Below are 18,030 nucleotides of genomic sequence, written 5' to 3' on the forward strand. Positions count from 1 at the left end.
TGGTGGAGTGACAGTCGGCCCGCCCGTACTTCCTTGCCCTCCCAACACTGGCCGGGGACGCCCCACGCTACCAGCCCCGCCAGAGAACCGTGGAGGGAGTAGGAGTGGAGGCCCGTCTGCAGGCTCCGGAAAGCCCCGCGCCGGGCCAAGCAAGTGGGAAGGCTCAGTGAGGGGCTGATCCGGGCGGAGCTGCCAGCACCTGGGAAAATGGAGGCAGCCCCGGGGCGTTGAGTGAACCGGTGATGCAGGTGGCAGCCGGGTGGGCGTCAGCCCCCCAAACAGGGCTGGTCCAGGGGTCACTCATAGGGTTGTGCCAGGTCGGGTGCTCACTCTCTGTCTCTGGTTTGCCGCCTTCCCTGTTCTCGGCTGCTGCCGCCTCGGGCTGTTCAGTCGCGGCGCGGCTCGGGCGCTCCCAGGAATCTTCTTTTATGCCGGCCTGAAACCTCGAATCCTGAATAGGGCAGCTGGCCGCCTTCGGCGCGGCCCTGGCCTCCGGGATCCTGTCTGCATCCACAGCAGCCCTGGCGCCGTGTTCCCTGTTTCGAGACTCGCTTTTGCAGCTAAGAAACAGTTCTTTTCCTGCTCCACACTTCAAAGCTGTTGCCTGTAAGTGAGGCAGCCTCTCCTGCCGGGGGCAAAGTGGCGGTCAGCCCCCACGACCGGCCAGCAGCTGCGGTCCTCTCTTAAGAGATGGCAAGAGGAAGGTCCACAAGTTTCCCGGCTGCCTGAGGCCCAGTGGCCGCCTTTTCCACCTCCGCTACTCTGCGCCAGCCGCCGCAGCCACCACCATATTGAAACGCCCTTTTCCTGGTTTCTGTTTCTAAGTAAAATTATTGGTAGTAGAGAAAATCTGGAGAGGGCAACTCCAAAGGAAAGAATGAGGTTGACGTTTATGAGAACTCAATGATTTAAATGATCTCTTCAGGGAGAAAAGCTGAAGATTAAGGTTTATGATTGAAGTCTGTTAAACTGTAAACACTATCCATAGGATAAACTCACCCTTGTTTATTAAATTTCAAAATGTTAGAACAAAAGGGTAGTTTAGTTTCTAAGTCTGAAGAAGATATAAAAGGAACTTACGTGAAAGGAAATTCAGCTTCAAAACTTACTTCAAATAGCACATTCTCTAAGCAGCCCTTCCTCCTCTTCTTTCACCCTACCCAGCTTCCACACTGGGTTAGGTACCATGCTTAACTCTATGTTCCCACTAGCACCCAGGTTTATAGCTATTATAATACTTTTAATGTCTTCTTTTAATTATGCAGTTATCTGTCTTCTCCACTAGACTGAAGGCTTCTTGGGATCTTTTTCAGCATTTTGTTCATAATTCTCAATATATAGTATGCCTTCAGTGACTGTGGGGGTTAGCGTAGGAAAGAATACAAGTGTACAATAAATGTATATGACTCATTCCTGTTGTGAAAACCAAATTAAAGTATACCTGACTTTTTTCCCAGCTAAAAATCTTAAAGTACAGATGTTCCTTGACTTACTGGGTTACATCCCAATAGACCCATCATAAAGTTGAAAAATCCTAAGTTAAGGACCATCTGTATCTGTAGTGGTGGAGTATTAAGGAAATCTGGCTTTGGTTGAATAGTAGAACCCTGATTGTTATAAAAATGTAAATTCTATTTGGTCTAGTAAAGTCAAGTCAGAACTTACTTCCAAGCAAAACATGAAGGCATCTGTAAGATACTGAGAGTAAAAAAATGAAATGTAAGCAGTAGGAATCTAGCATTGGAATTCAAATTGGGATCCTGGTCAGGCACAGACAAGCCCCATTTTTATAGGCTGTTGTTATATAAACTAGAAGATTTGCATCTCAGAGTTCTGTGATCCAGCACTAACACTGTTACCATATAGACTAGAGGTTGAAATACAGCTGCCCATGGGCCAAATCTGACAAAGTTGTGTTTTGCCTGCTTAAGAAAATTTACAAGATTTTGGACAAAATCCAGATTAAAGTCTCCTTTCAAAAATAAAATGACCTAGTGACCCTGGACCTACACCCTTAGTAACATGTCCCCTGTAAATAGGACATATACTTTCCACTTTGCTTCAATCCCACTGCTCCTAGCCTACATTTTCTCAGTTTACTTGATTCCTAAAGGCATTTGAGTTTCTAACCCCTAATCACCTCCTAGAATCTCAGCCTTAAATGGGTTTAGTAAACATCCAGCTCTCTAACTGCTGGCTTGAATCTTAGCCCTAGTTCACTGGCTTTCAAACTGTGTTTCTCTGTATTCCCTGGAGGGATAGTATAGAGGACATGGCAAGAACTGGGTGAACAGGTCAGATTCCAAGCCATACACCTTCCCAAAAGCCCAAACTGAGATTCTAGGAGGCGATTAGAGATTGCAAACTCACATGCCGTTAGGAACCAATCAGGTAAACAAATGAGAAAAAGTGGGCTGGGAGCTGTGGGGATTGAAGCAAACTAGAAGGTACATGTTCTATGTAAAGGGGACATGTTACTAGGGGTGTAGGTCCAGGGTCACTAGGTCATTTTGTTTTTAAAAGTAGACTCTAACCTGGATTTTGTCCAGATTAAACAATCATCTCTGATTTCATTGTTTTACATGTCGTTTCCTCAAAAAAAATCTCATTTGGAGGTTAAAATGGTTTTTTTTGTTATTGGTAGTGCTCTAGTTCAAGTGCTCAAATTCAAACCCTTGTTTTGCTAATGGGAAAAAAGACTCCTGGAAGTAAACTGATTTGTCTATGGTCACAAGGCTAGTTAATGTCAGAGCTGCCTACTACCAATATAAGTCGTTTAATAATTTACAGAGTAATGTTCAGTGCTCCTAAGATTTTTCTGTAGCTGCACATAGCTCTTCAAATCTTGTAATGGATATTTCCCATAATTATAATCATTTTTATGCTGCTGAGCACCTAAAAGAACAAGAGTCAGAAAACATTCTTTACTGTTACGTATTTTTAATAAATGTGTGAGTATATTATAAATATATTTTTTTCTGCATTTACACATGATTAAAGCAGAAAGAGTAAAACTAAGCAAACAATATCTAGCCCCTCTTTACTATTGATTGCAAATATATGTACTAAAATTTTACTTTTGATTAGCACATTAGAAGCCAATATATAGAATAGATTAATATTTAATTTAGCATTACATCACAGTTTTGACACCCTTCAGGCTTAGTTTTTGGAAAATGCCTGCTTATAGAGAAAGAAGGCCTAGATTTGCCCTGAGTCCAGTTAAAGTATAGCACTTCCAATTTGGGAAACCCTAGAGAGCTCATTGACTAATTCCAAGGACTCCATATTAGGTAGTATGAACTTTGCTCACCAGATGCTCCCCTAGTACACTACTTAGAAACCTTTATTATTGACCCTACTGGATTGCTGTTCATGCTGCCTCTCTCTTTTACAGGTGGTCATAATGTCACAATCTCCTTACAGTCCAGGACCGGGCACACTCATATGCCTTCTGTGGTTGGCGTCCTTGTCTTTACCCAGTTCTGGTTTTGGTTTCCTCTTTCACATTTCCTGTCATTGGCTTATACCCCTACCTGTGTCATTGGACTTAACAAGGACTTAAAGGTATGTTTGTGAGACCTCAGCTTTGTAGTGTGTCCTATTCATCATATCCTATTGTATTCATCACCCACTTGCTAGGATTTCCATGAAATATTAAAGATGAGTTAGGGCCGGCCCATGTCTCACTTGAGAGAGTGTGGTGCTGATAACACCAAGGCCACAGGTTCAGATCCCTATATAGGGATGGCCGGTTAGCTCACTTGGGAGAGCGTGGTGCTGACAACACCAGGTTAAGATCCCCTTGCCGGTCATCTTTTTAAAAAAAATTTTTTTTTAATAAATAAATATAAAGATGAGTTAGTATCTCATCAATAAAGTTTTTTTCCCTTCGAGTTGAGTCATTCCCTTGTTGAGTGGAGTGTGTCAGTGGAAGTTTTGAAAATCAGGTCTTTTCTTTTTTTAAGTATGTATAAATTTATTTCTCAGAGATAAAAATTTATATTTTGAAATATATATGCATATATAAATAAGATTGTATTATAGCATTATATTTATGCATACTATGTATTATAATCTGTTTTTTTATTTACACATTTGAAATACCTTTAATATCAATATAATTATTTCTAAAACTTTATTTCAAATTTCTTTTTTAGAGATGTATCTTTTTTTCAATTCTTATAGGACTAATTTTTTTAATTGATTATACATATTTGTAGGGTACAGAGTTGACTGTCAGTATTTGTGTACAATATAGATCTCCTTACTAGCTCTGTAACCTTGAGTAAATCAATTGAGAGGGAATGGTAAAAGAGGAGGCTAAATACAAAGATATGAAGAGGCTTTATAGATCACTCTAATAAATTTATTTAATACTGAAGGCTATGGGAGCTGTTGAAGGATTTCAGGCAGCTAAATAACATGAGATATGCATTTTGGGAAGATTATTCTGGTATCAGTGGAAACATGTTACAATGCTATTGTAGTAAGCTGGGCAGGAAAGAATGAGGATCTAAACTAAATCTTAACAGTAAGGAATAAAGATTTGAGACAGGGACATGTTTCACAGTTATGCCATACTAGAGGGATTTATGGGAGAAAGAATTATTACTAAAGGTAAAAGCAAAATAGGAGGACGTCCTTTTGGTAGTGGTAGAAAACAAGACCAACAGTGAGGAGCCAGGGAATCTGACAGAGTGAAACTGATCATTTAGGTCAAAGACTTAAGGTGTTACATGCCCTATCATCACATTTTTAATAATATTTTTTAAATAGCATATTTTTAAAGTCATTTTTGTCCTTTATAGAACTCTTACATCTGGTAATCACTGTTATTAAAATGTTCTATTAAATTTTCAGAGTGGAGAAATTTTAGGTTAAAAATTAATAAAGATTGAGTATTTCATTATACTGATTTTTCACTATAGCTATACAGCCAATTATCCTTTGTTAAATGGTTAGTATAAAAACTACTCACATTTTGTAAATATTGAGCAATTCTGTTTCCCAAAACAAGAATCTTTTGGTTTCCTAAAAAGAGAAGCTTTTATCTTCTGCCAAACAATTTCATGATCTCTGTCTTCATTCTTTACAATGAAAGTGGGATGGAGAAGATAAGGTTCCTTGTCTTAGTAAATGTGGTTATTATCATTGTCTGTAAATGCAAATTGGGTAAATATAGAAAAATTCAGACTAAACTTTAAACTTGGTCAATAAGTAATGTGAAGCTTAGGCTCACATTAGAGTCTTACAAGGCATGATTATATGGTGTGAAAACTGTATACAGTCTTGTATAAGTTGTTAGTGTGGTACAAGGAAAGGACGTGGAAGTTTGGTATGCAGAACAGAAAATCAGGTAATACTTTACAAAGGAGATAATATTTGATCTGATGCTCACACCATTTAACCCACTGAAGCAGAGTAGGTTGTCAGTAAAGATGAGATAAAGGAATGCCTGTTCAGAGGCACAGAGAGCTTCAGGAAAGTGTAGGGAACTGCAGATAATTCTGTAAAGCACCTAAAAACTAATTCAGTAAAAGAAGACAGATGTCTTTCTGAGAGGAGTAGTAACGTAATTGAACATTTAACCTGCACTGAAAATTCTGGTCTCCCTTTGCATCTGTATACTTGTTAAGAGCATAGAATATTTAAATCTTGATATTGGTTATTTTAATGGAGGAGGGAAAAAGTTCTTTTATTTCTTCAGATGCCGAAAGTTCAGTATAAATCAAATTGTAAACCATCCACATTTGCATACCCTGCCCCTCTGGAAGTACCAAAAGAAAAAGAAAAGGAAAAGGTAGGTTCTTTGTTCCTCTGAGCAGCATTTGTACTTATATATAAAGATCTACTGAGTGTTTTACTTGGGTTTGTTTTTAAATATGTTTTATGTTTTAAAAATAATATTTCTTATGGTAAAAATCTAACATTACACAAGAATATAAAGTAAAAGCTCTTTTTCTCTTTGGTCATCCAAGTCCCATGTCATAGGAGTCACAACACCTTCCCTCTGAAGGTCTTCTCTGCACATAAGTATTTTTTTAATACCACAAATAGAATTATTCTCTGCATGCTATTCTGCATCTTGTTTTCACTTTAACAATATATGTTTAAAACTTTCAATGTATATGGATCTAATTTTTTTTTCCAAAGCTGTAGAGCAATGTCATTATGTATTTACCATTGATTGCTTTACCTTTTATTCTTTATTTGACGTATATTTAAGGTTATTTCTGATTTGTCACTACTGTAAATGAGGCTGGAATGAAAGTCTTTATGTGCATATATTGGTGCATTTGTGCAAGTATGTCTGTAGGTTAGAATCTTAAATGTGAAATTGCTTGATCCAAAGTACAGGGGCTGGCTGGTTAACTCAGTTGGTTAGATGCAGTGTTATAATACAGGTTAAGGGTTCAGATCCCCATACCGGCTGGCCACCAAAAAAATTTTTGTAAGTAATGTGCATTATTTACTTTCATAGGTATTAACAAATTTACCTTTCAAAATGGATATAATCAATTTATACTCCTACCAACAGCGTATGAAGGCACTCAATGATACGTGTTAAATCAAAGAATAATGTATTAGAGAGCTGCACTTGCCCATGATATTTTACTCAGTAAAATTATCCTTTCATGACACCTTAAATATAGGAAAATGGTTCTTTCTCTCAAGATGTTTCATATTAGCCAGTTGTTTATTATTTGCTGTAAATTTTATGCGTAAGTAGGGATAATTATATATTTGACCAAATTTTAGTGTCTTGGCTGATGAATGTCCTTTGACAACATCTTGTTTCATCAGCTGTGTTTCAGTCCCCCTTTTTGAGTCTGAAACAAAGTCAGCTTTTACATCAGTATTGCCCATCATTTCAAAATACCTGTTGTACCTTTGAATTCAGTGAGCCCCATCTAGGAGGATAATTCCAGGCTAACTACTCACCCACTATGTATTACTACCATTGCAAGGCATCTAGTCCCGTGAGAACATCCCTACGACCAGTACAAAAAGAAACTTTTGTTTTCCAGTGCTTTCCGTATAGAACAAAGAAGGGTATAGCAACCAAATCTCAATCTCAGAAGTGCATGATAACAAATTCATATCCAGTGTAGGCTACAGATCAAAACAGATTAGAGTTATATAGAGCACACGCTTCCAAGAACTAAAGATTCACCTGATGACAATAGTAGTACGTTATATAAATAAATGTTTTGCTTGCTTTTCCCATTCATTGATTACATTGTTTTTTATAATACTTATTGCCAGGAAACAATATTATTTTAGGACTGAATTCTTTGGGGGCTTTTGCGTTTGTATGTAGATAAAGGATTACAATAATTTACCTTGTTCACTTCCTCTAGGTTTCCACCGCTGTGTTATCTATTACTGCCAAGGCTAAAAAGAAGGAAAAAGAAAAAGAAAAAAAGGAGGAGGAGAAAATGGAAGTGGTAGGTATAGCTTGGTTGTCATATAGGTTTATATATCTATCTCTGTCATGATCTAGATGCTTTTTTAATGGAACATTATTATACATTGTTCTTGGCTTACTTCAAATAATTATTCTGTTCCCAGGATATAAAATCATATAATTTTACTTGAAAAAGCCTCTAGAAATTATATCCATTTGTGGGGAGAATAGAAGGATACAAATCAGGCTCTTTCATACATAGGGATTATCATTTGTTTAAATAGACCCTCTTTTTCTGATCTCTGCTGGTAGAAAAACCTCCTCATCCCTTAAAACCAAATCAAATACTATTTTCACCCCCAAGCAAAGTTACTTTCTCTTTCTTCTGAATCTGGTATTACTTTTGTTGTACTTCCATTATGTCTACCACTACTTTTTATATCTAATAGTTGCTCAGTAAATTTATCAAGCATTTCTCAGTGATGTGGAACAGAAGTGAACCATTTTTGAGGGTTTTTTTGTTGTTGTTGTTGGTTTATTTAATTTTCTAGGATGAGGCAGAGAAAAAGGAAGAAAAAGAGAAGAAGAAAGAACCTGAGCCAAACTTCCAGTTATTGGATAACCCGGCTCGAGTTATGCCTGCCCAACTTAAGGTCCTAACCATGCCAGAGACCTGTAGATACCAGCCTTTCAAACCAGTAAGTTACCAGTGGCTCTTAGCTATATATTTCAGTGGGATATTAATCTGTAGGAAAATGGAATATCGTTAGAGAATGATAAATCTCCAAAATATTGGAGCAAGCTCTCTAGTACAAAGAAATAGCTTAGTAAAAGAACATTCCCCTCCACTTTATATAGATTTGGGGGAGCTTTTCCTTTCCCTGTGTAACCCTACATACTCCTCTCTACTGCCACAGACTTATGCCATAGAAGTTCCTAACACGGCATAGTGATTAGAAACATAGACTGTAGAGCCAGACATACTAGGTTTGAATCTTGGACAAGGTACTAAACCTCTCTCTGCCTCAGTTTTCTCTACTGTGAAATTTGGATTATTATCCCTAACTCATAGGAATATGACACAAATTAAACAAAGACGCAAACCCTAAGAAGACCTGGCACTGTTCAGTAGGTGTTGATCATCAGTATAATTACACCGCTGTCGTAAACACATTGAATCTTAGAGTTAGAAAAGGATCTTCATGCCATTTATTTCAGGGCAGAATTTTTATGTTAGAAACAAATGGTAGTCAGATATTTGAGCATGATGTGCCTTTATCTTCCAGGTTCTTGTATTTAGAAAACTAGAGACCCATCAGTAGACCCAGTCAAGATATTCAGATACTGGATCTGTCTAAAATGTCATATATGAGATCACTAGGTCCTTACGCACCAGTAAACTTATTCTTATCAACCTGATGGTGGGTCAAAGGCAACTCTTACCTACAGTTATGAGCCAAGATCTTACCTGACTAGACTATCAGCTAAAGGAGACAAAGACAGGGGATGGAAGATAGTGTATGTAGTGGTTTAGAGCGGGAATATGGTATAACTGGGCTTATATTTCAGCTCTGCCATTTCTTAGCTGTGTGACTGAAACAAATCATTTAATCTCTTTGTGTTTCTTTTTCTCAACTGTGAAATTATCGTAATGCTAGAGTTGTGAAGATGAAATAGGTTATTACATACAAAGCAATGGTAAATGCTGATCTGTAGCATTACGTGATCTGTAGTAGTTGCTCTTTAGTGTTAAATCAGTGAATTGACAGAAATACCAGTGGCCACCTTAAATGTAGCCACTGTCTGATCTGCAACCCAGTTCATCTTAGTGGCATGTTACAGACAATTCTAATAGTGTCTATAAACTTCTCTTGCCAGTTGAAATGGGATATATCCAGAACAGATGTATGAGGACACAGCTAATGCATAATCTTAAGCACATGAGATACCAAGTGCTTTTCACAGTTATGAAGAACTAATGACAGTGGAGCATATGCGCAGGGCATTATAATAACAGCACAAAGGAGTGGCAGAACACAGCTATCTAGGAGCAAAATTTTTATGTACCATCAAAATTAAATTGTTATTAGTCAAGCTAGATTGTTAAGATGTTATTTGTAATCTTAAGGCAATCACTAAGAAAATAAGTCAAAAAGATAAAAGAACAGGGAATTAAAATGGTACACTAGAAAATATCTGTTTAATGCCAAAGAAACCAGCAGTGGAGGAATAAAGGAACAAAAAGATATAAGACATACAGAAAACAAATAGTAAAATTGCAGGTGTAAATCATACCTTATCAGCAATTACATGAAATGTAAGTAGCTTAAACACTCCAATTAAAAGACAGAGATTAGCCAAATGGATTTTTTTTAAATGATCGAACTACATGCTCTCTCGAAAAGATATGCTTTAGATTCAAAGACACAGATAGAAAGCAGAGGATGGGAAAAGATATGCCATGCAAGTAGTAACCAAAAGAGAGCTAGATCAGCTATACTAATATAGGCAAAATAGACTTTAAGACAAAAATTGTTGCTACAGAGAGGAGTATTTTATAAGGGTTGATCCATCAGGGAGATACAGCTATTAAAACATGTGCGTCTAATAACAGTGCCCCAAAATACATGAAGGAAAAACTGACAGAACCAAAGTGAGAATTAGACAATTCAACAATAATAATTGGAGACTTTAGTACTCCACTTTCAATAACAAGTAAAACGACTAGGCAGAAGATCAACAAAGAAATAAATGACTTGAATAACATTATAAGCAAACTAGACCTAATACGTTTATAGAATAATCCACCCAACAATAGCAGAGTACACATTCTTCTCAAGTAGACATAGAACATGCTCTAGGGTACACCATATATTATGCCATAAAACAAGTATCAGTAAATTTAAAAGGGTTGAAATCATACAAAATATATTATCTGACCACAAGTGAATGAAAATAGAAATCAGTAACAGAAGGAAATTTGGGGAAATCACAAGGATGTGGAAATGAAGCAATACATTTCTAAATAACCAATAGATCAAAGAAGAAATGCATGAGAAATTAGAAAATACTTGGAGAGAAATGAAAAGGAAAATATAATATGTTAAACTCATGGAATTTAGTACAAACAGTGCTTAGAGGGAAATGTATAGCTGTAAATACCCATACTGAAAAAGAAAAAAGATCTCAAAACGATAACCTAAACTTCCATCTTGAGAAACTAGAAAAAAGAAGTGCAAACTAAACCAAAATCAATCAGAAGGAAGGAAATGATAAATATTCGAGCAGAAATTAATGAAATAGAGGGAAAAAAATAATAGAGAAAATTAACAATATCAAAAGTTGGTTCTTTTAAAAGATCAGTGAAATTGATAAATCTCTACTTAGATAAAGAGAAAAAGACTCAAATTACTAAAAACAGGAAAGAAATGGGACATTACGACTGAGCTTAAACAAAAGGATTATAACAGAGTGCTATGAGTAATTGTGTGCCAACAAATTAGATAACTTAGATGAAATGAACAATTTTCTATAAAGACACAAACTATGAAAACTGACGCAAGAAGAAACAAAATCTGAATAGACTTTTAACAAATAAAGACATTGAATTAGTAATTGGAAAACTTTCTACAAAGAAAACCCCAGGGGTAGATTGCTTTGTTGGTGAATTCTACCAAACGTTTAAAGAAAAATTAACACCAATCCTTCACAAACTATCCTAAAAAATAGAAGAGGAGGGTACACTTCCCAACTCACTTTATGAGGTCGATATGAGAATACTTCGAAAAGCTTATGGAAAAATAGAATTAAAAGATAATACAAGTATTTCCATGAAACTTTTGAAGACCACTCATATCACCCTGACAGTAAAACCAAAGACATCACAAGAAAAAACTACAGACCAGTAACCCATGTTCATGGATTGGAAGAAAATATTTTTAGATGGCAGTAATCCCCAGTTTGATCTGTAGATTCAATACATTCTTACCAAAATCTCAGCTGCCTTTTTTGCAGAAATCGACAAGCCGATTTTAAATGCATATGGAAATGCAAGGGACCCAGAATAGCCAAAAGAATCTTGAAAAAGAACAAAATTGGAGAAATTACACTTCTTGATTTCAAAACTTATTACAAAGGTATGGCAATCAAAACAATGTAGTACTGACATAAGGATAGACATATAGATCAATGGAATTAAATTGAGAGTCCAGAAATAAACCCCTATATTTATGGTCAATTGATTTTTGGCAAGGGCGTTAAGACCATTCAACAAGGGAAGAATAGTCTTTTCAAGAAATGATGCTGAGATAACTGGATATCCACCTGCAAAAGAATGAAGTTGGACCCGCCTACCTCACATCATATACAAAAATTAACTGAAAATGGATCAAAGATGTAAATATAAGAGCAAGAGCTAAAAGTATATATCTTAGGACAAAACATACATGTAAATCTTCATGATTACATTATTGGATTAGGCATTGTTTTCTTATATATAATACCTAAGGCATAAGTAACCAAAAAAAGAAGAAATATATAAATTGAACTTTATCATATTAAAAACATTTGTGCTGCAAAGTACATTGTTAAGAAAGTGAAAAGACAACCCACAGAATGGGAGAAAATATTTTCAAATCATATATCTGATAAAATACTTGTTTCGAAAATATGTAAAGAACTCTTACTACTCAAAAATAAAAAGACAAATAACCCAATTTTAAAATGGGCAAAGGATTTGTATAGATCTTTTCCCAGAGAATATATACAAATGGCCTAATAAGCACATGAAAAGATACTCAACATCACTAGTCATTGGGGAAGCACAAATCAAAACCACAGTGAGATAGTACTTCATACCCACTGGGATGGCTATAATCAAAAAGATAGACAATAACAGATGTTGACAAGGATATAGAGAAGTTGGAACCCTCATAGAGTGCTGATGGGAATATATACTGTTGTAGCCACTGTGAAAAAGTTTGGAGCTTCCTCAAAAAATTAAATGCAATCTTACCATAAGACCTGGCAATTTCATTCCTAGGTTTATACCCAAGAGAAATGAAAACTATGTGCACACAAAAATTTGTACTCTAATGTTCATATCAGTATTTTTCATGATAGCCAAAAAGTAGAAACAACTTAAATGTCCAACAACCGATGAATAAATAATGTGATATGTGCAATGGAATATTACTCAGCAATAAAAAGGAAAGGCACACTGATACATGTTACAGTATCTGTGAAACTCAAAACATTATGCTAAGTGAAAGAAACCAGACATAAAAGGCCATATATTATGATTCTCTTTATATGAAATGTTCAGAATAGGTAAATCTATAGGGACAAAAGTTGGATTATAGATTGCCAGGGGCTAGGGAAGGGGAAACTGAAGTGTGACTGCTAATGGGCACAGAGTTTCTCTTAGGTTGATGCAGGTGTTCTTGAACTAGATAGCAGGAGTGTTTGCACAAGTTTGTGAATGTACTAAATTGCACACTTTAAAAGAGTGAATTTTATGCTATGTGAATTATATCTCCATTAAGAAAAGACTGCTTCTGTGTATGTGCAGTGAAGGAAAGGGTGTCCAGTGACTCAATCCCCTGTACCCAATGGCAGAATCATCAGACCATTCCTCAGACATTGCATTTGAAACAGGCAGCTGTAGTTTTGAAAATAGATAACATTCCTACTCTGCTTCCTGTCCATCTTAAAGAAAGAGTGGAGCACCTGCCAGCAGGAAGTGATCCACTGCCTGTGTCTACAGTTGTCATTAGCCTTCCCAAAGAGCAGAAAATCATGTATCTTACTCTCTGCTTAGAGAGTGTGAATTTTCTCACCAACATATAGAATTAATAGATAGGAAAAATAAGTTCTGGTGCTCTAGCGTGACAATAGCTAATAATATTGTATTGGATGTTTCAAGATAGCCAGTAAAGAGGACCTTGAATGTTAAAACCACAAGGAAATGATAAATGTTTAGGCGATAGATATGCTACCTATTCTGACTGGATTGTTATACAATACATGCATGTTTTGAAACAACAAACTGTACCCTGCAAACATGTACGATGAAAAAAATTAATTAATTTACATAAATGAATATAAAGCATTAATAAATCTAAACCATGTAAGCTGTAAACAGCTCTTTCCATATGTTGATTATATTGCAGGATTTGAGTTGGATTATTTCATTCTAGTTATGCATGAAATGGTAGTTATAACCTGGAGCTATATGTTTCCAAAAAACAGAAAGTCTTCTTGGGAACATGGGTATTTTCCTCTTTTTGGTAGAAGATTCATCTTTATTTGGTCCATCCATTAGAAGGTTCAAGTAAACTTTTAGGCTATGAAGAATTAGGACAGTGGCCATATACTCTGATTGCCTTTGGGGTGGTGGTACAGGCAGGGTCTGTTCATAAGATGTATCCTCTTTAAGAAACACAAACTTTTTCAGGGAGAGAATTATGGATTAATGTGCGTGGTTATGTGTGTGTTGGGAGAAGGGAAATGATTTAGAAATTCATAAAGGCACACCAGTTTCAAAGCATGGCAGGGCAAGAGGTCTGATAAGTAAAAATCGGATTAGGGTGAACTGCAGAGATGCTTATACGTATGTGAATCATTTGACTAATGGCTTGTGCTTCTTGTCCTTCCCAGTAATGTGCTTTGGTAGAAATATGCTTTGTCCAGATGTGCCCTGGCACTGTTGACTGATTTAATTACAGAGAGCAGCTTTCCATTTCCTTTGACACAGGCAAGCAAATAGAATAAGATTAACACACCAGAGATGGGTGAATAGTTTGGTGTTTGAATTTACCTTCTGCTAATATGTTTGGGAGAGGGCTTAATAGAATTTGTGCTACAGTCTACTTCCTTTTCATCTTCCACCTATGTTTTCATTGGCTTGCATCACAAGGATTTATAGATTTAAGGTGAAAACACCCATATGTCTACAATATTTATATTATTCTCTACATTGTTCTGAATTGCTGGAGAAAAATTTACTTTTCATTTATAGTTTCTCTTGTGTCCAAAATGATGGTCATCCCACAAATAATAAAGTGTGTATTAGACTAATGTGCTTCTCAAACTTTAATCTGCATACAGATCAACTGGGGATCTCGTTAAAATGCAGATTCTGTAGACGTAGGGTGGGACCAGCTTTTCTGCATTTTTAATAAGCTCCCAGATGATAATGGTGCTTGCTACTGGTCCCCGACCACATCTTGAGTAGGAAGGCGTTAGAATACTGTATTTGGACAATAATAATTCTCCCTTCAGTGAGACCGAGGCTAGTATTCAGGTCAGGTCTATAGCTGGAAAATACTATTCTTAAATTGGTATGCCTCGTCCAAGTAGAACAGCGTCACTTGTTATACCATCCAGAGCCACCGGGTTAAGTTTATAAATACTCCTTATAGATCACAGTTATTTTTATCCTAGTATAGTTCTACCGCAGTTTTCTACTTCCAAATCATTCAAGTAGTTTTAAGGTACCATTTAATAAGTATGGACTCTAGATTGTGGAACAGGCTTGAAATATGAGTGGAGCTTGTGCTTCTTCACTCCCTCTCTGTGTTTACAGCTCTCCATTGGAGGCATCATCATTCTGAAGGATACCAGTGAAGACATTGAAGAGCTGGTGGAACCTGTGGCAGCACATGGCCCAAAAATCGAGGAGGAAGAACAAGAGCCAGAACCCCCAGAACCATTTGAGTATATTGATGATTAAGGACCAGAGGTGTGTCTACAACAGAATTGTTTATGAAGAAAAATCCCTTCGTCAATAACTTCAATAAATGTTTGTCAATAAATGTTTTATGCAAGGGCATCATCTCACTTTTTCTCTTCCTTTTGTGCTTAATCCTTATTTACCTAAACAGTATTAAAACTTCTCGCTTTTTCAGTCTCTTTCTGCATACATAACCACGAATTCCATTTCTTTCTTCATTGACTCTTCTTTCTTCATTGACTCTACTCTCTAGTACTGTACCACTGCTGTTCAAAGTGGCTAGTCTGCAAACTGTTTTATAGGTCCATAAGGAGATAGGAAGCTTGTTCCAGAATGTAAATCTACTCAGTGCTTTTCTCAAAGAGAAAGTCTTCTCCAAAAAAGTCACCTAGGCAGTGTTGATAACTCCAAGGTCAAGGGTTCAGATCCCTATACTGGCCAGCCACAAAAAAGTCACCTGAACTGCACAGTTTGCTTACTGATGGAGTTGATTCACATTCTGATGTAAGCTCCTTGTAGTGGATCAGTTATAGTTGGTGGACTGGCACTGGTCCATAGGTCACACTTTTGAGTAGCGCAGCTATAGACTTCTCACTGATTCTTCTCTCTCCCTGTCTCCTTTGTCAATACTTTTGGCACTAAAAGCCTTAATATTCATTTACTTAGTGGAGCTGTTGAACACCTAGTGTGTGTAAGACTGTAAGACAGTAAGACAGGGTGCTTCTAGGAACTCTGGGCTCAGTTAGACTAAACCACAAAGCTTTGTTCAGTTGAAAAAGATTATTTTTACTCTACTGTTCTAAAGGGCTTGAAAGGGGTCTTTAGATACGGAAGATTGGAATAATATAATTTTATGAAATTGTCATGCTTAGTTGCCCCGTTTCTTTTGAATGGTCATCACATATTTGAAGACATATGTGAACTATATAATGAAGGTTCTCTAATTCTACCCTAGCACAAATGCATTTTCAGACAACTATGAATTCTCTTCTTAAAAGTAAATAAGGACAATATCATTTATTACATTATCACAAAATAAAAAATATGTTTAAAGGTCTAGTGGCAAATCTAGTATGGTGAGTGTTAACACACTGACTAGCAATTAATGAAAGCTTGCAGAAATCTTGATGAATATTAAGGCAGAAATCCTGCCATTAGTAGGAAAATATATCTGTGCCCGAGGGAGACTATTAGTTTGGGCCTTGGAGAAAGGGTAACTTCCCTGCTATCTAAACTTACTTTTGAAAATTATCTTTCAGCCCTGATGATTTTCTAAGCTTTATTCAACCATTACATATCAGTGTAGATATCATGATCACTCAGTCTCTATCACAGAATTGAACTGACATTAGTTACCTTCAGCCTTTCATAATACCTTACAAAAAACTGTTTACAGCTTTCGAGGCAATTAACTACAAAATGGCTTAGAAGTTTATAGCTGGAAATTGGATTCTTGTTAGTTTTTAAATTATTCACCACATTAGGAGTTTGAAAACCATAGTCTGTTTTGGCACAGACTGGCATATTAGGAATACAGAGGCAGGGTTTGGGCCCAGTTTTAGATTTCAACAGCTAAGAGTAAAAAAAAAAAAAATGTTTTTGATATAAGAATGACCCTAGTTTATACCCCTTCCCTATCCCAGGATCTCATTTGCTCATCTGAAGATTGTCCAGGCTCATGTTGGAAAAACCTATGAGGAAATTCGTGCTGAGACCTGCTATTCAATGCATGTATCACATTGCCTCTGCGCTGACCCGAAGAACCCTGTCTCCAAGTCTTTGGTTGAAGAGAAGATATATGACTATTTAGTGTACTCTTTCACAGAACCTGGTTTTCAAATAAATATATTAAAATCTCCAGATGGACAAGACTTTTGCTTATTTGTTTTTCAGCCTGGCTTTTTGATAAATGGCTCTAATCCCCCACCATGAAATACATAAATGCAAAGAGCTAATTCCTTGATTTGCTAGGATTAGTATACATGGCTTTTATATTGGTGAAGAAGTTAAGCTATTCTTAAATTTGTTTTGGGTGGCTGACTGGTATGGGGATCCGAACCCATGATCTTGGTGTTACAAGGAATTATTCTTAAATTATAGACCATTTGAAAATAACGAAAAGAAAAAAGTCAAACCTGGCTCATCACCCCAGGAATTCTCTGCAGTTTTTTTAGTGGGATAGAGGGTGGGGTGCTGTCACTTACTGAAGAAATCCCTTTAGTGATCCAAGAGAAATGTCTGTGTAGACAGCTCAGAAGCATTTTTTTAACCACCTTTGCTTATTGTTTTCTGCTTTTGATCCCATTAAGGACAACAGAAATAAATTATTTTTCATTTAGCCACAGGATCTGATGATGTACCTATTTTTCCTTTCTCTTTTTCCATTTTTTAAAATGTTTTTTTAAGAAATTGAGATATTTAAAAGCAATAAGATGCAGAAATTTGAAGTACATACAGTTTATATACTTCTGACAAGTACAAAATAGTTTTGACAATTTTGATTTCTAGATTATCAGGCCTTTCTTGGATGCTGGACTTGTAGAATAAGCAGGCAGGCTCGATATTCTGATCTTTACCCCATCTCCTAGTGTTCTGGCATGTAAAATGGGTCTTTCTGATTTACTGGGTCATGAGAATGAATAATAGCTGGATTTGAGTTGTTTTGCATTTTGGTCTTCAGTCATTTATATTTAAAGGTAGTTCCCAAAATTATATGTGAACGACACTTTGCTCCCACCTTGATTCTTTCACTTCTTGATTTAGGATATAGCCTTCTGAGTCTGAAAAAAAAAACTGTTCTCAAAGGAAACAAACTCCTGGGTAGATCAGCCCTAATACATTCATCTACCAAATAGTTACTGATCCCAAAGGATGGTTCCACTCACTG

At 36.5% G+C, this 18,030-nt stretch overlaps 1 protein-coding gene across 3 annotated transcripts in view; it reads left to right on the top strand.

Moving 5' to 3' along the window:
* PSMD1 (proteasome 26S subunit, non-ATPase 1) overlaps positions 1–17,001 on the top strand; it is a 92,267-nt gene extending 75,266 nt beyond the window's left edge. For 2 of the 3 annotated variants that reach the window (XM_063104413.1, XM_063104428.1), the window contains 5 exons: positions 3,398–3,567; positions 5,711–5,803; positions 7,365–7,451; positions 7,963–8,109; positions 14,997–15,250. In XM_063104413.1, coding sequence (XP_062960483.1) covers positions 3,398–3,567; positions 5,711–5,803; positions 7,365–7,451; positions 7,963–8,109; positions 14,997–15,143 — 644 coding nt within the window. In that variant the 3' untranslated portion in view covers positions 15,144–15,250. Of the gene's footprint in view, positions 1–3,397; positions 3,568–5,710; positions 5,804–7,364; positions 7,452–7,962; positions 8,110–14,996; positions 15,251–16,786 lie in introns of those variants that run through there. The other variant, XM_063104422.1, reaches the window with a different exon arrangement.
* Positions 17,002–18,030: the final 1,029 nt, after the last annotated feature.

Source organism: Cynocephalus volans, chromosome 1, assembly GCF_027409185.1.
Source record: "Cynocephalus volans isolate mCynVol1 chromosome 1, mCynVol1.pri, whole genome shotgun sequence".
NCBI lineage: Eukaryota > Metazoa > Chordata > Mammalia > Dermoptera > Cynocephalidae > Cynocephalus > Cynocephalus volans.